Consider the following 23951-nt stretch of genomic DNA (forward strand, 5'->3'; position numbering starts at 1 on the left):
TTGTATAACTGCACAGTTAAACTTAAGTGCAACTCCTTGTAATAAATTGAGCTCACACAGTAACAGAATACAAACATACGTGCACACACACACCAAAAAACTAAAATACAGCGGTCCCTCATTAATCATGTTAAGTTATGTTCTAAAAATAACCCGCAATAGGTGAAATCCTAGTAGTCTGCTTCATTTTTTACAATTATAGATGCTTTAAGGCTGTAAAACCTCTCAGAACACACTTTGTACACTTTTCTCAGACAGACATTAACATTTTTACACTTTTCTTTCTTGTTTAAACGCTCTCAAAGTTCAAACCTTCGTAGAAAATAGAATGAAACTAAAGATCAAAACCTGTTGTTAAGTGTAAACATTCATCGCTGTCAGCAAAAGGTTCATAAAGCTTTTTAGCTGTTGTGCACATAGTGTTGACATCCAGTGTAATGTTCTTTTTCCTGCAGTCACTGATCCATAAAGCTAAAGCAGACTCCATTCTTAAGGGGTCGCACACTGTATGTGCCGCGTACATGACACACCGGACGTGCACATTCACATGTTGTTTAAAAAGTGTTCTGAGTCCTAGCTGGGCACTGCAGACAGTTTCTGACTTGCGTACCTTGACATAAACCTATGTTTCCAATTCTAAAATGCATGGCGACGTGTGGTGCATCGTGGCATGACGCATTCGGTATGCGACCCACTTTACAATGGTCTTGCTGCTGACAGTTACAACACCTTTTGCATCCTTGTTGAAACTCACTGCTAGCAATTGAAGATTTAGCTTAATTTGACAAGCTGAACGCATTCTGTACTGTACTGGAGACACAGAGGAGATTGATTGACAATGGTCTACAGCCAATCAAGACACAGAACACGCGCTGAATGCGAATGCACAGAAGGCGCTGTTAAAAAAAGCATATCAAATTGCACAAAAAAAATCTGCGAAACTGCGAGGAAAGGTAAACCCTGTTTATAACGAGGGACCACTGTATACAAACACACACAAACAAACCAGCAACAACAAGCAGTCTGATTAAATGGGCATATTGCACAATGCCATAGATATGTGCATTAACATTCCAGTTTATAATATAAGCAACTGACATAATATGTGAGTGAATATTAATATATATTAATATTTTTGTCTTTCATTCTGTGAGAAAACTACGTTGGATTTGTTACACATACTTGATCAGAGACTGATGTACTGTTTTCTTTTTTTCAGAAACAATTTGCTTGTTTTATCATTCCTAACAAGCAGATTGGAGTTTTACTAACAGAAAGTGCATGAGCTTGTTTAATGCATATATGCAGGTTATGCATGTCTTAATAAATAGTAAAAGTTAATGCACACAAAAGGCTTTCCGTACATTTTTAAATATTATCAACATAATGTACAATGTTGCAAACCTAAAACCTCTCTAGCAACCAGGAGTCTTCTTATAGGATATCTGTTTATGGCCACCTAACATTTGTTTAACAAATCCTGTTCTTTTCAATTCACCATTGTACTCGTGCGCTGTTTCTATTGCCTTTATTTCTTTCTGTGCTTAATCGTTTTTTCTTGTGCTTATTCAGCTCGACCTGTGTGAATCCAGACCTGTTCCTCAGTATAAGAACTTCCAGATTGAAACGAGCCCTCAGGGCTACAGACTGTATGGGACAGACACATTCAGGCCCAATCTGAAGGAGCTGTTGGAGCACCTGCAGGGCCAGTTACTGCGCACAGACAATCTGCGCTTTCAGCTGCGCCGCTGCTGCCCACCACAACCCAGAGGTACCCACCATACCCACTTGGTAAAAGATATTCTGTGCATCAAGTAATGCAAATAATCCATACATCTACACCCCTTTATCACGGTGGACAGTCCTTCTGTTTATTCATTCACTCATCCATCCTGGTTTGATCATCTAGGGATGTTTATTTTGATAATAGACCGAATTTTACATTGTCATTGGGTAATACAAATAGTCAGTCTGGAAATTGCTCCATCCAATCCATTTATCACTCTCATCCAACCATCCATAACTCGTCAATCTATCCATCCATTATTCTTATTCATCCATCACTGTCAACCATCCATCCATCCATACGTCAATCTCATCCATTCAACTACCATTGTCATCCATCCATCCATTTATCTGTCACTCATCTATTCATCCATCCATCCGTAACGCATCAATCTATCCATCCATTATTCTCATCATTCACATCCATCTATTCATCCACCACTTCCATCCATCCGTCACTCCATCCATCCATTCATCCATCCATCACTCTTATCTATCCCTCCATACGTCACTCTCATCTATTCATCATCCATCACTGTCATCCGTCCATCTATCTATTCATCCCTCTGTCACCTCAATCCATCAATCTGCCTCTGTCATCCGTCCATCCAACCATCCATCCATCCTTCTGTTTATCCATACTACCATAACTGCTGTTTGTTTGTTTGCTCGTTTATTAGTGTCAGTATTCATTCATTCATTTATCTGTCCATTCATTCATTCACTCATTCAGCTGTCCATTCATTAGTGTCAATATTCATTCATTCATTCGTTCATTTATCTGTCCATTCATTAGTTTCAACATTCATTCATTCACTCATTCAGCTGTCCATTCATTAGTGTCATCATTCATTCATTCATTAGTGTCAATATTCATTTATTCATTAGTGCCAATGTTCATTGATTCATCTTTTCATTTATTAGTATTCATGTTTGTTCATTCATTCATCTGTCTATTCATTAGTGTCAGTATTCATTCATTCATTCATTCATTCTTCTGTCCATTCAATAGTGTCAATGTTCTTTCATTCATTCATTAATTCATTTATTAGTGTCAATGTTCATTCAGTTGTTAATTTTTACTAGTTAGCTTTATTTTTGCAGGCAGGGTGGAATAAGTTCCTCTTATTTAATTGCGTCTGTAATCTAAAGGTGTTTTCAAACACAGCCTATTCCAATAGCTTTAGATTTTCTCTAGGAAAATCCCCTGAAATGTTCTCATTGGAACCAGTTATGCACTGCAGTCATGACACATGGATTTAGGTGACTCATTCTCTCACAGAATGAAAGTAAAGTCAGAAGTCATCACTTTTTCAGCAAATCTAGAAGTAGTTGAATTGTCAGGATTTTTAAGCATTCAATGGATCTCCCATTTGCTGAATGGATCTCAGTGTTTTGTTTTATGGGGATTTTTGGAATCCCTGAACAGTCATGATGTTGTGGTTTGTCAAGTACGCCATTCAAATAGTTTACTAGCTTTTTTTTTTCATTTTGTAATTGTTACCTGGAGCTGCTGTTGAAATTTCAGGTGACAATTATATCTAAATCGCAAGAATATGAATTTAAGTAAGGGCTGATAGTATAAATAGATTAGGAAGCATGTTAAAATCAGTTGTATCTCTGCTCTGAGTTAGTTAACAGGATAAGTAATCAGGATTATCAGGAATTGACATACCTTAATGAAGTAATTAATTTGACTGTCTTTTGTGTTGGTAATTACTGGTAAGCACAGGTAAACACACATGTAAACACAGAACTACTCGATTGCTTCAGAAGACTTTGAATGTCGCAAGTCCATACAGACTAGCTGCTGCAAAAATTCTTTAGAACTGATTATTTGGAGTTTTACGGAAGTAAAGTAATTTCGAAACAACACAAGGAGGAGTAATGAGGGAAATGACAGTAGCTGTGTGTATTTTCACTCTGAAAGCAATTTGGTCCAATGCATTTTCGACTGCTTTTGGAAGTTGACAGCTCAAAACATTTTAGACTCCATTTACACCTGTATTTAGCACCATCGGGTTATGGTTGCGTTGATGAAAATGCATCTGTATTCAAGGTAAACAAATCTTTACAAACAGTTTTGTTTGGTTTAAGCAGACAGAGGAGTTTTTTCTATCACTTTATTGGTGTTTCTAGTGTCATTGCTCTTTAAAGAAGTAAACAACATCAGCATGCACGCACATGTCACATCCTCGCATGACCCCGGCAGCTGTGTGGCTGGCAGATAGTACTTGTTCAGTCTAATTTTTCAGACGATTTAGGATCCTTTTATCCAGCTAGCCGTCAGTTAGATCCCCATGCTGACCGAGTTACATTTTCATGAGAGAGATTTACACGCGTATCTACATGCCAAAGAGAATCCAGCATCCCAAATGAAATTTTTCTGCACATCTGCCAGTTGCCGATGGAGAAATGACAAGATTAGTGTTTTTATTGTGATTTCAGTGAACTAGTTTCCATCTTTAGTCAAACAAGGTCACAGGAAATGCTTTTGTTTCAAGATGAGAGATGATATTGTAGTTAATTAGGATTTATTGGTTATTTTGGTGCTTATAAAATCCTGAGAGAGAATATTTTCTTTCCTCTAGTGTTTTTTCAGTAATAGCAGTTATGCAAAAACTCTGTATAAACGCAAGACTAAACATCAGGAATGTTTTTGTTTTCTTCGTGAAAGCACACGAGTGACGGAATATGCTCTTGTTTACATCTAATCCTCTAAGAGTACTTGCTGAGGCATCAGTGGTGGGCAGGATGTGTAGTAAATGTGGTTTCCCGTTGTTCATTTCTCTTGGTCTGTTCACTCTATTTAGATGTATAAAAACAGTGCTGTGTAGGTCTGTATCCAGGTGATGTCAGTGAGTAGACAAAAGACCAGCTGATGCTGCAGAATGAAGATCACAACACGCACATATCTACTGATATAAGAAAAATAGATTTTTTATAGGACCCGCACACATGAAGCCCCACATTCTCATTGTTTTTGTGCAGTTAGTTACATGTTTTGTTGAACTATGTACCGTCACTGCATGACTTCCTCTTCCCTGTTCTGTGTTTATGTGGGGGTTGTTACCATTTTTGCACACCAACTCTTAAAGGGGTAGTTAACCCAAAAATTGAAAATGTTTCAAACCTTTTATAAGTTTGTTTATTCTATTGAACACAAAACGAGATGTTTTGAAGAAAGCTGGAAACCTCTAACGACTGACTTCCACATAGTAGGGAAAACAAATAGCTAGTCAATGGTTACAGGTTTTTAAACTTTCGTCAAAATTTTGTTCAATAAAATGAATAGTCAAATTGGTTTAGAACAAGTTTTTTTTTTTTGTGAACTATCCCTTTTAGGCGTTAGATATATTCAAATTAAACATCTCTAGACAGTCAGTGTAATTATTTACATGACTTTAAAGGGAGGGTTCACTTAAAAAATGAAAAAAAAAAAAAAAAAACGGCATCATTTACACTCCTATCACTTTCAAGCTTCTTTTTTGAGTTTGTTTGACTTCCTTTTTATCTGTTGCACACAAAGGAAGATTTTCTGAAGAAAGCTTGAATCTGGTAATCATTGACTTCTCTATATATATATATATATATATATATATATATTATATATATATATATATATATATTTATATATATTTATATATTTATATATATATATAATTTTTTTTTTTTTTTCTTCTATGAAAGTCAATGGTTACAGGTTTTTAGCTTTTTTTCAAAGTATCTTCTTTTGCCTTCAACAGAATTAAGAAAGTCAAACTGGTTTGGAACCAGTTAAGTGTGAGTACATGATGACAATTATATTTTTTGCATGAACTGTCTCTTTAAGGTTTTGGATATATTTAAAATAAACACCTCTAGATAATCAAGACATTTAGTGTACTGTATATCCAAAATGATGCAGAAGATTCTACAGGGGTACAAACTCCATATATTGGTCACTCAGTGCTTTTATATATTCCAAAAGATTGTCAGGACAAAGCAATTAAAAATATTGTGGATTTTTTTATAGTCTTTATTCATGGGGCTTTTATGGGAGGTTTCACCCAAAAAAAGTCATTTACTCTCCATCAGTTGTTTCAACTTTCTTTTTTGAATTAGTTTGACTGTTTTTATCTCTTATTTGCACACAAAAGAAGATTTTCTGAAGAAATCTTGAAACAAGTAACCATTGACTTCCATAATATGAGTTTTTTTTTCTAAGAAAGTCAATGGTTAAAGGTTTTTAGCTTTTTTTTCAAAGTATCTTCTTTTGTCTTCAACAGAATAAAGTCAAACTAGTTTGAAACAAGTAAAGAGTGAATAAATAATGACAATTATATTTTTTGCGTGAACTGTCTGTTTAAGGTTTAAGATATATTCAAATTAAACACCTCTAGACAATCAATATATTTAGTGGATATCCAAAAAAGATGCAGAAGATGCTACAGGTACAAACTTTATATGTTGTTTGCTTGATGCTTTTATATTATCAAAAAGCCTGTCATTTCAAGGCAATTGAACAAATTGTGGAAAAAATAAAAAGTCTTTATTTATATGGTTTTGAAGCAACAGTTCAGCCAAAAATGAAGAACAAATGTCATTATTTACTCTTCCATCACTTATTTCAACTTTCTTTTTTTGACTTTGTTTGACTTTCTTTTATCTGTTGCACACAAAAGAAGATTTTCTGAGGAAAGCTTGAAACTGGTAACCGCTGACTTCCATAATATTTGTTTTTCCTGTGGAAGTCAGTGGTTACACGTTTGCAACATTCTTCAGAATATCTTCTTTTGTGTTCAACGGAAGAAAAAGTCATAAAGATTTATAATTGTTAGTTTTTTTTTAATCTTTGGGTGAACAATACCTTTAACATTTAAAGAAAAAGAATAAACGTTTGCTGACATGTTGAACCAAACTCACCTTCATCAGGGTTTCAGTCTACAAACACACCGAGGGTCCATTCAAACAACCAATTCTTATTCTATTAATAGATGTGTTTTGTGTGTTACTTCTTAATCACAAATTCTGCCTTTTTTTTTTTTTTTTGTCCTGCAGAAATTTCTAACCTATTAGTGATGACCACAGACCGAGAGCCTGTCCCGCAGAAAAAAACACAAGTCAGCCAGCTGAGTTTTGACCGCATTCTTAAAGAGGAGATTGTACAGGTGATAAATTTATGGAGTTTGATGTTTTCACAGTCATTTTAGCATGGCAATCCTTGAATCTATTATATACTTGTCATTTTTTTTCACTGCCTATTAAACTGGTTTTATTGTTTTTTTTAAATGTATACCACATATAATATTACATTAGTGTTAAAAACTTTATCTCAATAAATTACATTGTTATACTTTTTAATGAACACTTGAACAAGAACACTTTGTTTAAAAGCGATAAACATTTGTTATCAACTTCTAGTTTGAAATGCTGACATTTGAACTTTCAATTTATCTAAATCTTGAAAAGATTATACATTTTTAAATAATCAGTCAACATTGTTGACTATAAGAAATGTTTTTTGAGCAGCAAGGCAGCACGCAGTATTAGAATGAGTTCTGCAAGATCAAAATTCACTTTTGTTATTACAGGAATAAGCCACGTTTAAAAATATATGATAATAGAGTTTGTTTTAAATTTGAATAAAGTAACTATTTTTACCTTTTGCTTGAATTAATTCAGCTTTGGGACATATAAGAGACTTCTTTCAAAAGCATTGACCACAAACAAACGATGATAGTGTGTGTTGTGTCCAATGCTTTCTTTATTGTTGCCAGTTTGATTTTAATCACTCATACTATCCAAATTTAGCTGTCTTTTCTAAGTAAAATAGGAGCAAATTTCACTGTAAGTGGTTATACAGTGTCTGTCCATGACACATGCCCAAATAAAGGCTGAAAATTCTGTCAATATTTACTCACCCTTCACTTGTTTAAAACCTATTTGAGTTTTCTTTCTTCTGTTGAACACAAAAGAAGATATTTTGAAGAAACCTGGAAAAATTTACTTTCATGGTATTTGTTTTTTTTTTCTTCTATGGATTTCAATGGTTACAGAATTTAAGCTTTCTTTGGAATATCTTCTTTTTAGTTCAAGAGTAAAAAGAAACTGTTTTAAGGGAAAGTAAATAAGGAGTTAACTTTAATTTTTGCATGAACTGTCCCTTTAAATGGCCACCTATACTTTTAGAAATGTTGTGCCCCATCTTGTATGTGACATTGTTGTCTTATTTAGGGTGAACATTTGGGTCGAGGCACAAGGACAAACATCTATGCTGGTATTCTAAAGCCAAAGAGTGATGATGAAGATGATCTGGGAGGATACTCACAGGAGGTGAAAGTGGTTTTGAAGGTGCTGGGCTCAGGACACAGAGATATTTCTCTGGTAAGAAGAGCATCTGGAAATACACAACCTTGTCACGACCAAACAAGATTCTTTTTTCAGATATTGTGAAATAACGTCTCCAACTTGCAAAAAAATTTAAATAAACAAGTCAGTTTTGGACAAAAGTCCCTGTTTAATCAGTTTTTTGGAAAATGGACCAGATAGCTATCCCTAAACAAAACAAGACATTTGTAAACATTAGAAATGTCTTTTACTAAACCTCACTCTACAACAGAAAGACAATTATTTTTATATTATTCAGAAAAAAAAAATAAATTAAACATAAGTTAAAGTGGCAGTCACTCTCAGTAGGCGTTATAAATGTCAAATATAGAAATGAATTAGTCCTATTCAACACAAATATAAATGTAAACATGTTTTGCATTAATTTGAATATGTCGAATAATGAAAAAAATGGCTGAGTGATATTCTAGAAAGGTGATAAATAACACTTTAATTTATATCACAATTCATGCTATTAACAGACCATTAACTAAGCTAGTAATATCCAGTAATCAACAGTTATTTTATTATAGCTAGTAATAAACTATTAAGACAGTATCTTAATAATAGGCAGATAATAAGCAGGGCCAGACAGAATCTGCGGATATTTTTTGTTGTTTCTGCACAGAATTTTTTTTATAAATCTGCTGATTTATACTAATTTTGAGAGTATAGTAACTAAAAACGTAATACATGAAAAAAAAACAACTTTTAACTCTTTTTGTCATTCAAGACATTTGTGCTGGTCATTACAGTACAAACCACAGGCCAGGGTAAATTGTTCAGCAGGATAGTGCTCCTCCTCCTACTTCAGCCTCCACATTAAAGTTCCTGAAAGCAAAGAAGGTCAAAGAGCTCCAGGATTGGCCAGTCCAGTCACCAGAAATGAACATTATTGAGCATGTCTGGTGTAAGAAGGAGGAGGCATTGAGGATGAATCCAAAGAATCCAAAGAGTGACTTTATTAATATGTTATTATGTGAGTCATTGTAGAGATTTATAGAAGCAGTCCTCCAAGCTCATGAGAGTCATACACAATATTATTTATTTCTCCACTGCACCATGACTATATATTTTATACTGTACATTATTTCTGTTAAGTGACAAGACTTTTATCTAAGCACAGTCAGACATTACTGTCTTAATTAAATAATTAAAAATCAAGGCATGATCATGTTTTATTTTGGTAAAATAAGCGTAATCTTCAGGCCTTTGCCTTTTATATAAGCCACTTCTGATACCAACTGATCAACAAGAAGACCAGATATTATTTGTTGTTCCTAAAACTTGGATAGGCGACAAGACTTTTGTCAGGTAGTAATATATTTACACGCATTTACATAAGTAAATAAATACTTTGAATGTTGAGGAAATATCCGTATGGGCCTAGTTATAAGCCAGTAGTTAATACCATGAATTTTGACCTAAACTAAAGGGTTACCAAACACTGTAATTGTGGCTAGGGGTGTGAATTTAAATTTAGTTTTCACTGTCCTAGAATTCTCTCATCAGTTTGTTATTTTTTGAAGATATAAAATGTCTGTTTACCTTGTTCACAGGCATTCTTTGAGACCGCTAGCATGATGCGTCAGATCTCTCACAAACACATCGCCCTGCTCTACGGAGTGTGTGTTCGTCACCAGGAGAGTAAGTACCCTACCTTCAAGACAAGTAGTTGTTGTGTGTAGAACTATTAGCCTTTTTACCAATTAAGTGATTCTGAATATGACGATTGTTACATTTAGTGATATTAACAACAAATGGATATACTTTTATAATTAACTGACACTCACACCAAGCTATCACTTGCCAGTTGGGTATTCGGTAAGCATTGGCTGGTGAGTTTTTATTTTTTTGCTGTATGTTGTGCACACTAATCATTTTTCAATGTGTGAATATATTTAGAACAACACAAGTGCTTTAATGAAAGCACAAAACATTAGTCATTTTAGAACGGTAAGCAAGCGCCTCTTAGTTTATAGTTTATAAATATTCATTCCTAGTTTCGATTTCCCTTTTTCTGTATGAAATATAAATATAGACTTTTAAACATGTTGATGTAGACAGCTAGTTCCTCTCACAAAGGTGCTAACTTTGCTGTCGCCTTTGCGTTGTGTTCGTGCAGAACTTTTTAGTTTTCAGGTAACACAGTCAGCTTCTACTTATGTGTCAGGGCCCTTAAAGACTGCACCAAATGAAACAACCAGAACATTTGCTCTTCTTTTATTCTATGCAGTCTTTTGTAGTTTTTCATGGCAAGTGTGAGAAATGGGTCATGGTTCTTTAACTCCGCTTGCTGAATTGTAAGCAACAGTCACTGATGCGTTAGTAATTTATGAATCTACAAAGAGATCATAGACAAATTGTCATTCTCCAGCTGAGCGTGTTGATCTGACACACTTGAGTTATCATTTCGAAAAGAAAAAATTTCCTTGTTGCTCGAAATCACAGACAAAAAAAATAATCAAACAATATATCGTAGCTTGCATGGTAAAGACGAAGGTATTCCCACACATCAGTCTAACAGGGAAAGCCTTTGTTTTAATCTTCCGTGACATGAAATGCTTTTTGGTGAGCAGGAAACAGCAACATAGAGCTACATTTGATTGTCGAGAAAAGCCTTCAGGTTAGGTATTTAAAAGCAAGCTCTTGTTCCTGCTTCGCTGAGCAGCACGGATTAATACTCTGAGGATAACCGCTCCTGCACACGCAATGGGTGTGTCTAGGTGTTTGCCCACAGCTATTTGCATATGTGAGCTGGAACCGTGTTTGTATGTCGGAGAGGAAGGAGATTTGATAATGGTGCTCATTTACATGATTGAACATGCGTCTCTTTCCCGGCAGATATCATGGTGGAGGAGTTTGTTCAGTACGGCCCTTTGGATCTGTTCATGCGCAGGCAGACCACACCTCTGAGCACTGCATGGAAGTTCCAGGTTGCCAAACAGTTGGCCAGTGCCCTCAGCTATCTGGTAAAAAAATGCTCACTCTTAATGCAAACAAAATCTGGTGTTAGAGATGTATGTAAAAGAAGAAAAAAAAAAGCATTTTAAAAGAGAAGTTCCATGGTTCTGCAGTTAAAGTTATGGCTTGCAGAAATCCCACATGAGCTTCACGTGAGATACACATTTTGCAATCACAAGTTTAAAATCACATGCAAAATGTGTGGAATATGTCAAATGTGTCACTTTGGAATATTCTCATTAGAAAACTATGCGATCATATGTAGGCAAATGAGGACATATACTTTTATGTAAAGCCAGATAAAAAGTTTTTAAACAATATAATATAATATAATATAATATAATATAATATAATATAATATAATATAATATAATATAATATAATATAATATAATGTGATATAATGTGATATAATGTGATATAATATAATATAATATAATGTGATATAATATAATATAATATAATATAATGTGATATAATATAATATAATATAATATAATATAATATAATATAATATATTATGATATAATGTGATATAATATAATATAATATAATATAATATAATATAACATAACATAATATTATATAATGTGATATAATGTGATATAATATAATGTGATATAATATAATGTGATATAATATAATGTGATATAATATAATATAATATAATATAATATAATATAATATAATATAATATAATATAATATAATATAATATAATATAATATAATATAATATAATATAATGTGATATAATATAATATAATATAATGTGATATAATGTGATATAATGTGATGTAATATGATATAATATAATATAATATAATATAATATAATATAATATAATATAATATAATATAATATAATATAATATAATATAATATAATATAATGTGATATAATATAATATAATATAATATAATGTGATATAATGTGATATAATGTGATATAATATAATATAATATAATATAATATAATATAATATAATATAATATAATATAATATAATATAATGTGATATAATATAATATAATATAATATAATGTGATATAATGTGATATAATGTGATATAATATAATATAATATAATATAATATAATATAATATAATATAATATAATATAATATAATATAATATAATATGATATAATGTGATATAATGTGATATAATATAATATAATATAATATAATATAATATAATATAATATAATATAATATAATATAATATAATATAATATAATATGATATAATATAATATAATATAATATGATATAATGTGATATAATGTGATATAATATAATATGATATAATGTGATATAATATAATATAATGTGATATAATATAATATAATATAATATAATATAATATAATATAATATAATATAATGTGATATAATATAATATAATGTGATATAATATAATATATATATATATATATATATATATATATATATATATATATATATATATATATATATATATATATATATATATATATATATATATATATATATATATATATATATATATATAAATTTATTATATAATATAATTTAAAATTAAAAACATACAGTTGAAGTCAGAATTATTAGCCCCCCTGAATTACAAGCCCCCCTGTTTATTTTTTTTCTCCAATTTCTGTTTAACGGAGAGAAGAGAGATTTTTTCAACACATTTTTAAACATAATAGTTTTAATAACTAATTTTTATTAACTGATTTATTTTGTCTTTGCCATGGTGACAGTAAATAATATTTTACTAGATATTTTTCAAGACACTTCAATACAGCTTAAAGTGACATTTAAAGGCTTAACTAGGTTAATTAGGTTATCTAAGCAGGTTAGGGTAATTAGGCAAGTTATTGTATAACGATGGTTTGTTCTGTAGACTATCCAAAAAATATATATATATTGCTTAAAGGGGCTAATAATTTTGTCCTTAAAAATGTTTTTTAAAAAAATTTAAAACTGCTTTTATTCTAGCCGAAATAAAACAAATAAGACTTTCTCCAGAAGAAAAAATATTATCAGACATACTGTGAAAATGTCCTTGCTCTGTTAAACAACATTTGGGAAATATTTTAAAAAGAAAAAGAAATTCAAAGGGGGCTAATAATTCTGACTTCAACTCTATATAAATAAAAGTAATTAACTTTTAAAAGCATTGAAAGCATTGAAATTATTTAACAATATTGTTACAGTAACATTTTAGTGATATTTCTTTGATTTACTTCTTTTAATCTAATTGAAAGAATAATACTACTACAAATAATAAAAAAATGTTAATATGATAAATGCAGTAAAATTTTTCCCTAATTTGTTTAGCCTTTTTGAAATTAAAAAAAAAATAAATAGATATATACATACAGTTAGATGGCTTTCTTTTTAAGTTAGTAGGCTGGTGAATTTGTTCATATTGTAAACTGATCAGATGTAAATAGTAAATACATTAGTAATAATGTTGCGCAAGTTTATTTTGATCTAAGAATGCTGAAAACGTTGCACCATTTAACACCAAATCATCAATCAAAATGTTTTTTGAAGGCTCATGTACAGTAAGTACAGGTTTAAAAACCTCTTTTTCAAATCGGCAGTCGTTATCAGTGAATAATGTTAGCGTTTGTCTGCTGTGTGTGTGTCCTGCAGGAGGATAAGAAGATGGTTCATGGATATGTGTGCAGTAAGAATATTCTGGTGGCTCGAGATGGTTTAGATGGAGAAGGAGGACCCTTCATTAAGCTGAGTGACCCCGGGATACCCATTACTGTCCTCAGCAGAGAAGGTGACATATTCATTATGGCCACTCAATAAACACACTATAGGCTTTCATATAAGATTTATGGTACTTATCAACAAGACTTGTTCAATTATAAAGGAACTCATAAAAGCTTTGAAGGAGGAACACCCTGCATAAACAATGCCACTTTATTAAAGTGTTATTTATGTCTTTAAACATCATGATTTAATACATCTTTAATTTTCATATGAGCGCCAATACCACATGATGCATCTGATGTGTAGATTTTAGACATAGCACTAAACATATTAAACAAGCTTTTTTGTTTTGGTTATTGTAATGTTTTATTAATTTATCATTACTTGTTACAATAATTATAGCATTTATTTAAATAAACATATAGTCGAATATTAATAAACAATTTGCATAAAATTTAAGGTAAATAATCATGCTGTATATTGCAAATTAATGCATTTTTAATTTTGTGATTTTTTCATATGCTAAAACATTTTAATTAATAAATAAATAAATATTTATTTTAGGAATTATTATATTATATATTTTTATTACAGGAATTATTATATTCAGGATTTTTATTACAGTAATAACAATAAAAAATGGTGGGTAGGATAGTTTTAGGGTAGTATACTTAATATAAACTAAAGTATAATATGTATATTTATGCTTATGTATAAAATGTATATTTTTAATTGAAATAAAAGGGTTGAATTTTATTGTGTTGTGTACTTAATGTACTTACTGTAAGAATGTTATATAAGGGAACTACATGGGTTAAAGTTAGGTTCAGGGCTTTAGAAATAGGGTAAGGTTTCAAAATAATAACTAATTATTATTTAGGTTTGTGTAATGACTATGCAAATACAGAGTATGTACATGACATAGAGTAGGACCCTTAAAAAGGCACAGCAAACACACACACACACACACACGCACACACGCACACACACACACACACACACACACACACAGCCTTATTTTACAAATTGTTAACATATTTTCAATGCTAAAAAATTAAGTAAAATTGACAGTGGGAGATTTTGAGCTTTTTAAGATGCACTGGGTGTGTGTATAGGGTAAATGCATCAGTCAATGCTGAGGATCTGATAGTGTTTGAATTGCGAAAAAAGATTGGACTACTCGGAATAGATAACTGACAGGAATTGTTGGCAGAAATCCAGCTCAGCTCCCTGAAGCACTTTAGAGATCAGAAAAGCGCCCTGTTTGTTGTGCGCCAGGGACTGTTACAGGAAAGACTGGTTGTGTGTTTGTTTGGAAAGGGGCGCACAGAGGGACTGAGATGAGGGGTTATTCGTTTGATAAAATGCCCTTCCTAAAGTCTGTTGTGATGCTTGAATGATGGAAAGTGGTAGAAACCAGTCTAACATGCTGTTCATGTATGACTGTGTGTTTTTGTGTGTCTACAGAGTGTGTGGACAGGATTCCTTGGATTGCTCCAGAGTGTGTGAAGGACACCGCTAATCTGAGCATAGCAGCCGATAAGTGGAGCTTCGGAACAACTCTTTGGGAGATCTGTTACAACGGAGAGATTCCTCTTAAAGATAAGAAACTCACTGAGGTAACCGCATTCACATATGTTGTTAAGCACATTTTAGCTACGGTTGGGCAAAAAAAAATATATATATATCGCTTATTTTTTTTGTATAGTTAGCTTTTTTTTTGGCCTTTTTTTGTCTTTATTAGATAGAACAGTATTGAGACGGGAAGCGAAGTTGGGGAGAGAGAGAGGGGAGGGGGGGGGGGGGGGTATTTGACCAATATGGGTTGGGATATTTGACCAATATGCAGCCCTAGTCTAAGTGTTTTCCTTTCTGATCATATGGTGATAAACAATATGTTTTTCTCTCTGAGCAGAAGGAGAGGTTTTATGCAGCGCAGTGTCAGTTGGCGACCCCTGACTGTGAGGAGCTGGCCAAACTCATGACCCACTGTATGACTTACGACCCGCGACAGAGGCTCTTCTTCAGGGCCATCGTCAGGGACATTGTTATGGTGGAGGAACAGAGTAAGGAACATGAGTTTGTATATGCATACTGATGACAGAGATAAACTCTAGATAAGTCTTCTTAATGGGGTTAATAATAGTTGTATACTCATTCCTGGCCTCTTGTGGCTAGTCACAACGTCTGCTGTCATCTTTTTAAAAAAAAAATTAGGTACTTTATTATCAAGGTTTGACATTCACATTTAAAGCATCAGGTCAGAAAAAGATTACCAGAAGAATTTAAGCAACATTAACAAACAAGTCTTCTTAATTGGGTTTATAATAGTTGTATACTCAATACTGGCCTCTTGTGGCTAGTCAAGAGATCTGCTGTCGTCTTTTCTAAAAGTGAGGAACTTGATTATTAAGGATTCACATTCACATTTAAAGCATTGGGTCAGATTATACAAAGCAATTGACTATTTGCCTTTATTTTGCGATGATTAAAAATGACTGTAAAAGTGTCTATAATGTAAGGGCCCATCTATTTTTCCTATGACGGAACTAACAGCATGGGTGAAGGTTAAATGCATGTAAGCCTTTTAGCACATGTGAAAAGAAATATTTTTATTCATTAAGATTTATTTTAATTTGTTTCCAACTCCGAATTTTAATCTGACTCCAATTTATAATAATTTTAGATTTATCTAATTCATGCTGATCACCTTATAGGTTGTGATTCGGTCTAATTTAGATTGATTAACCTAATAAATCCTTATTCTCAAGTAATGGTTCATCGTTTACCCGAAGTCGCTTAGAGTCAGTATGCTGGCCAGTTACATCTGCTCACGGACACATCCTCGCCAGTTCCGATTCTTAGCCAATAAGCTAATTTCCTTTAAGTAATAATAGGCTGCCCCATGCTTGCTCATACTTAAAGAAAAGTTTGATTTAGCTTAGTCAAAGAATATAACTGAAAGCTACTTCCTTTAAGCAATAATTGACAGGGCCCATGCTTGCTCATACTTAAAGGAAGTTTGATTTAGCCCCCTAGATTATATCATACTAAGTCAGTGATTGTCAGAAATCATCAGGTCTCTAATGCTGTGCCCATGCTCCATCCATTGATCCTGAATGTATGACAAATCCTGGTCGTAGGCTGCGGAAACATCAGCCTAAACCATCTACTAGATTTAAATGATTTCAGGAGATATTAGAGTTAAACAAGAATTTTACATTTATTTGTCAGGCAAAGATTTTCCATTCCAATTCACATAACTAAACAAAATAAGCCAATCAAGATTGTACAACATCAATTATTCGAAGATACATTTAAGTTAGAGATTAATACCTGACCGTGTAGAAATACATTGCAGCATATGAGTCCTGATGCAGAGCTCAGAGACTCACACACTGCAATGGGGTATCCTGCCTACAGAATCCCCCAGACACTTCTGCACCCTTTGCCTAAATACTCAAATCATCATAAATTCAAGACAATAAAAACTTCACCAAGACCCTTGCCTGGTCATGAGTTGATGTAAAGACCATTTGCCCTGGAGCGGAGCATCTGGCAAAGATCTTATCAAAGTCAAAACCCAAATTAACTGATATAAGGGAGATTGTAAAATATTACAGTGAAACTAAGACCACTTTACCAATCACACAGAGACATTTAAAATGACACCAAACATGAATATAAAGCCACAAGATACACCATATTAAAAACTTAAACATTCTGTGTGGAATGTGAGTGAGCTGCTCTGGTGGAGAAGGTAAACTCCAGGGCAAAGAGGGGGGCTCAGGATGCATGATCGAGAACAACCCGAACAACAGATTAGAAAGTTTATTGTTTTAGTGCTTGACCATTCTCATGGTCTTGTCTCGTGTGGAGCTCCATAACCGTTTTCAGGGTTTAATATTATGGAGAGATATAGCCATCCTTACAATAATGTTACAAGAGATTTTTGTTTCAGATTTAGTTTGTAAGAGATTTTAAACTAATATTACTTATTAGTACGGACACATGAAATGAATGTGTGATGTTAGGTTTAGGATTTTATTTCAGATTCAGTTTTTGAGATTTAAATTTTGTAAAGATGCATTAAAAAGTGATCAAAGTAGAAACATTTATAATTTTTACATTTTAAATGTTCAGAAAGGTTTGTTTTGAGTTTCAATAAATGCTGTGCTTTTGAAGGAGAAAAATTCAATTTTTTTTTTTCTTTTTAGAAGTGCTCACTAGTTTAGTCCTCCCTGACAACTTCCACATTATTTTTGTTTTGTTGCTACTATACATTTAACATGTCTTAATGTTAATGGCCCCTGTTAGGACTGTTATGATGATAGCTTATTGTGAACTACAGTCTGGATACCTGGTCATATGGGATTCATTGGAAACGAACGTGCAGCTAAGGAAGCCCTACTGTTGGAAATAACAGAATGTAAAATTCCAGTGTCTGATGTTAAACCTGGTTTAAATCTGTATATTAGTGAGAAAAGGCAAATGGAATGGGATCAATGTAGAAATAACAAATTGTATGAAGTGAATCCATTTGTAAATGAAAGAAATAATTACCATTTTGAAAGTAGACATGACTAGGTTGTACATACGAGATGTAGAATCGGACACTTAAGACTTACACATGCATATTTATTGAAAGGGGAAGAAAACCCTGTTTGTGACTTGTGTAAGAATATTTTGATGATAAACATATTTTAATAGAATGTGTATTTTTAAATGATTTTAGAGAACGTTTTTATTCGGGAAATATTTTAAGTGAAATGTTTGAAAGGGTGCCTTCTGGAGCCATTTTAGAATATTTATCTTTAATCAAACTAAAAGATTTCAGTGTTGTTGCTATTTGTATGTTTTTTTGTTGTTTTTTTACAATGTATGTTTGTTAAGAAACAAATATATTGTGTGTATATATATACATATACATTAGTATTAGTATTATATATATATTAGTATAAGTTTTGCCATGAATATAGCCAATGCTGCTGATATGGCATTAAAACCTAAATAAATAAATGAACTGCAGTCTACTTGTTCCATTTATGTTTAGTCAATCATAATTAATAGGTTATGTTTGTACATATCTCAACATTTATTAAATGCCCCCCCTTTTTTAATGTTTTCTCTTTAGATCCGTCCATTCAGCCTGTTCCCATGCTTGAAGTGGACCCTACAGTGTTTGAGAAGAGGTTCCTCAAGAAGATTCGAGATCTTGGAGAGGTATTTATGCGTGTGTGTGTGTGAGTGTGTATTTTGTGTGCACAGACTGCTCCTTTCACTGACCATAGTTCTTGGGGTTGGACTGAAGTGCGTCTTTGTGTTTTCAGGGTCATTTTGGGAAGGTGGAGTTGTGCCGGTATGACCCACGTGGAGATCGCACCGGAGAGCTGGTGGCTGTGAAGTCTCTGAAGCCAGAGAACAGCGAAGAGCAGAGCAATAACCTGTGGCGTGAGATTCACATCCTGAGAGAACTTTACCATGAGAATATCGTCAAATACAAGGGCATCTGCAATGAAGAGGGTAAGCCACAATTCTGAACATCATCAATTATATAACACTGTAATGGATTGTGGTGCCAAGCGCTCGAGCGGGTTTGATCGAATCTGTCCATGTGTTTGTTTTAAGGTGGGAGATCCATTAAGCTCATCATGGAGTTTTTGCCAGCAGGAAGTCTGAAGGAATATCTCCCCAGAAACAAGGCTCACATAGACCTTAAAACTCTGCTCAACTATTCTGTGCAGATCTGCCAGGTGATGCTTCATTGGTCGACACTTGAGTATTTAAACCTATGCAAAATATTAACAGACCATTTAAAAATTCACTGGGTTTTTAATACATGGATTTACTGGATTTGTTAGCTTTTAATAAAATAAAAAACTATTCTATAATTGTCTGATAACATTTCTTCCCAATTTGTAATACATACAGTTGAAGTCAGAATTATTATTATAATTGTTTAACAGAGCAAGGAAATTTTCACAGTATGTCTGATAATATTAAACACTTATTTGTTTTATTTCAGCTAGAATAAAAGCAGTTTTTAATTATTTTAAAACCATTTTAAGGTAAAAAATTATTAGCCTCTTTAAGCAATTTTTTTCCAATAGTCTACAGAACAAACCATCGTTATACAATAACTTGCCTAATTACCCTAACCTGCCTAGTTAACCTAATTAACCTAGTTAAGCCTGTAAATGTCACTTTAAGCTGTATAGAAGTGTCTTGAAAAATATCTAGTCAAATATTATTTACTGTCATCATGGCAAAGATAAAATAAATCAGTTATTAGAGATGAGTTATTAAAACTATCATGTTTAGAAATGTGTTGAAAAAAATCTGCTCTCGGTTAAACAGAAATTGGGGGAAAAAATAAACAGGGGAGCTAATAATCTGACTTCAACTGTAAATATTGTCATTTAAACCATTTCTTTCATAAAATGGCTGTTGGTCAAAATAACAAATGCTTATAATCGGCGTTATTCCACAAAATATTCTTTACATAAGTCTTTTCGAGTTAAAACTTGAAAAATTGTTTGTTGTGTAATCTAAAAATATATATATATGTGTATGAACATGCCATTTTTTTTGTTATTCAAAGAATTTCTTAATTTATTTTATGTTCTAAGGTGCTCTAGATGAAAGGTTTTATAAATAGTTTGTAAAATAAATCTAAATTGTATGTTTTAAACAAAAAAAACTACATTTTAAATCCGAAAAAATATATATTTTTAATAAAAAAAATTTCCTTAGCTGTGTACATTAAAATATATATATATATATATTTATATTAATAATATAATAATAATTAATAATATATAATAATATATATATTTATTTATTTATTTTTGTCTCTGGTTTGTTGTTCTTACGGCTTTATACTCGGACACCAAGAATAACAACAGCTGCTTACATTGATCCTTTGTGGCCTTCTGAGCTTGTGTGTTTAACACAGACCTGCAGTGAAACATTATGCTTAACCCTGCTGTTTTCTAACCTCAAACCTTCAGGGTATGGACTACCTGGGCTCTCGCAACTACATCCACAGAGACCTGGCAGCCCGCAATGTTCTGGTGGAGAATGAAGGCACAGTAAAGATCGGAGACTTCGGCCTGACAAAAAGCATTAAGGATAACGAGGGATACTACACTGTGAAAGACGATCTGGACAGTCCAGTGTTCTGGTAAGCCTCATTCATCATGACCAAGTACATTATATGAAAATCTAACATGGGCCATGTCTATTGGTGATGTCATGTACCATCATCCATGATTTAATAATGTGGGAAATCGACTTTGTAATGGTTTTCTCCTTCTTTTTTTCTTTTTCTTAGGTATGCTCCAGAATGTCTGATCCACTGCAAGTTCTACAGGGCATCTGATGTCTGGTCTTTCGGAGTGACCATGTATGAGCTCCTCACATACTGTGATACTTCATGTAGCCCCATGTCGGTGAGTTGACAGTCAGATGTTTCTAGCCCTGTCTCAACTACAATTTCTAAAAGATCACACTATGTAGATCTCGACATAAATACCGTCCTCAAACCTAAAATGACAAATGGGACTTTCTGTGTCTGGCGCACAGCACGTTGTGGCCATCACAAGTTTAAAATCTATTTTTCAATTTCAATTCAGTACAAGCACAGTCTGGAAAGTCTTTTTAGATTGTTTCTTAATTTAATCAAATGCGGGCTCTAGGAAAATAAATGGTTAGTATTGTGTTTAGTATTTATAGTATTACATAAATGTAGTATTTATAATCCAACTTGTTTATATTGTCGTTTCTCGATTTGAGTGGGTCAGGGTGTTTTTATGATGCATGATTGAAATTTTGAAAGACGTGTGTGAAAGCTGTTGACGTTTTAGTCGAACGTGATTCATGTGCGTGAGAAAAACATGTTCTCCTAAAGGCCAGTTCAGATGGGATGTGTCAGTAACAAGTGTGTTGCTCATTTTCAATGGACGAAATGTGGAAAGGCAAACGTTTTAATTTGATTATTTTCAACAAGATTATTAATAACCAACCAATCAAAGAACATTTCACAGAGATTATTCCACAGAAACATGAGCACAGAAAACAAGAACATGACGTTTTGTATGCATGTATGATGCAATAGTGTGAGATTGTAGACTTGCCAGGTAAAAACACATAATTATACTGTTTAATAAAAATACTGTGTCTGATATGAAAATGATGCTAGTCATGTTCTTTTGACATAACAAATAAAAAGGTAACACATTAGGTCACAATTTACAGTATTAATAAACCATTAACTAATACTACTAGCTTAAACTAGCTGTTTTTTTTTTGATAGTTAGTAAGGTAGAGGTTGGGTTTTGGTTAGGATTAGGGATGCAGAATAAGATAATATTTTATACCTTCTAATTAACAGTTAATATCGTAATAATAAGCCAGTAGTTAATAGCATTAATTGTGACCTAAACTAAAGTGTTACCAAAAAAATTAACACAATCAAATTTGTTTGGAAAATGAATTTGTTTTTTGATGAATACTTTATTTTAAGGTGTCCTTGTTACACATATTCCATGTACTTACTATGGCAATTAAAATTAATTCTGCATAATTTCATGCAACCAACCCTAAACCCAACCCACAATCAAACCCTCACTATAGTATGAGTACATGCAATTGATTAGTATTACTCAGTAGTTAAATGACTTGTTACACAGTGGCATGAAGTGTACAACATTTTTGTTATTTGTTATGAAATACAGTGTCTCTTCTAAAGAAAAAAAAACTTTCCTGACCTGACACTCTTCAGTTGCATGCACAAATCTGGTGCCGCACACTGTTCGTCACTTCATAATTATTAAAAAAGCAAAAGAAATGTCTGAAGATTTTTATAGATACTTACAAAAAGAAAGTGAATAGGAAACTAGCATCAAGAATTTATTCCTGTCTGACATTAACAAAGAAACACTCAGCAATGTATATAAAACAGAAACGGGAAAAGGAAGCCAATATAATTATAACACAAGCATAGTGGCTAACTATTTGGGAGACACGAATGATCACAATTAATTCAGATTCATGGAGGGAATTTTTTTGGAAAAATGTAATCCGATTCTTCATGACACCTAAAATAAAATACTTTCAGACTAGAGATAAAAAAAATGTTGAATGCTGGAGAAAATGTGGAAATGTATTGGCTGGTCATTTCCCCATATTTTGAGATACACACCTATTGGCAAGATTTGAATAAAGCGATAAATGCAATAATGGGTTTGAATCTGTAATGTAATTTTAAAACTATGTACCTGGGAATTTACTCTTCAAAAATACCAAAAAATGATGCATATGTTCTTAATGCACTACTAACAACTAGCAAAAAGGCCATTATAAAGAAATGGCTCAAGAAAGATCCTCCATCTGTAGGTGAATGGCATGATATTGTAAAAAAGGTGTATGATATGGAAGTACTGACACTTTCCTTGAGACAACAAGTATATAAAATTTCTGCACACTGGGGTAAATGGCCGAGAAGAAATGTAATGTTTTAATTTTACTTTGGTGCTTTATATATATATATATATATATATATATATATATATATATATATATATATATATATATATATATATATATATATATATATATATATTGATTATATATATCTTTTATGTGCAACCCTTAACAAAATTTTATATAGCAACATTTTATCAACCATAAATATGAATGTAAATAAGATTAAATTAGATGACTTTTGACACTTGTGCTGTGTCTCTTTTGTTTCTATGTTCTCTTGAAAATGTTTTTTTTTTGTTGTTGTTTTGTTATGAACTGTTTTAAAATATATATTTTTTAAAAAACCTCAGCATGCAACTTATTTTTTTAATTGTGGTATAACATATAAACAGTAACATTTTCTTAATTTTGATTGTATAAAAAGAAACTAGTTTGGGATCGCTTGTGCATTATTATCATATTACTAATATTCTTTTCAAAAGTAAGGCATTTATGACAAGAAAAGGAATAAAAAATTGGTTGCAGGTTAATGACAATGGAAAAATGCTCAAAACAGTTGAGAACCACTGATCTGAGTTACAGTATTAGCCATTAGTCAACATGAGTTTGTAATAATTTATAATACTGCTTTCATTACAAAA

The 23951-nt window shown here is 32.3% G+C and overlaps 1 protein-coding gene across 1 annotated transcript in view; it reads left to right on the forward strand.

Moving 5' to 3' along the window:
• jak1 (Janus kinase 1) overlaps positions 1-23951 on the forward strand; it is a 60857-nt gene that overhangs the window by 31075 nt on the left and 5831 nt on the right. The window contains exons 10-22 of the mRNA XM_056460037.1: positions 1573-1771; positions 6826-6935; positions 8002-8151; positions 9714-9801; positions 10999-11126; positions 13756-13891; positions 15292-15443; positions 15740-15890; positions 18959-19047; positions 19155-19347; positions 19453-19577; positions 20835-21007; positions 21158-21275. Of these exons, the coding sequence (XP_056316012.1) occupies positions 1573-1771; positions 6826-6935; positions 8002-8151; positions 9714-9801; positions 10999-11126; positions 13756-13891; positions 15292-15443; positions 15740-15890; positions 18959-19047; positions 19155-19347; positions 19453-19577; positions 20835-21007; positions 21158-21275 (1812 nt within the window). The remainder of the gene's footprint in view (positions 1-1572; positions 1772-6825; positions 6936-8001; positions 8152-9713; positions 9802-10998; positions 11127-13755; positions 13892-15291; positions 15444-15739; positions 15891-18958; positions 19048-19154; positions 19348-19452; positions 19578-20834; positions 21008-21157; positions 21276-23951) is intronic.

This window comes from Danio aesculapii, chromosome 6, assembly GCF_903798145.1.
Source record: "Danio aesculapii chromosome 6, fDanAes4.1, whole genome shotgun sequence".
Classification (NCBI taxonomy): domain Eukaryota; kingdom Metazoa; phylum Chordata; class Actinopteri; order Cypriniformes; family Danionidae; genus Danio; species Danio aesculapii.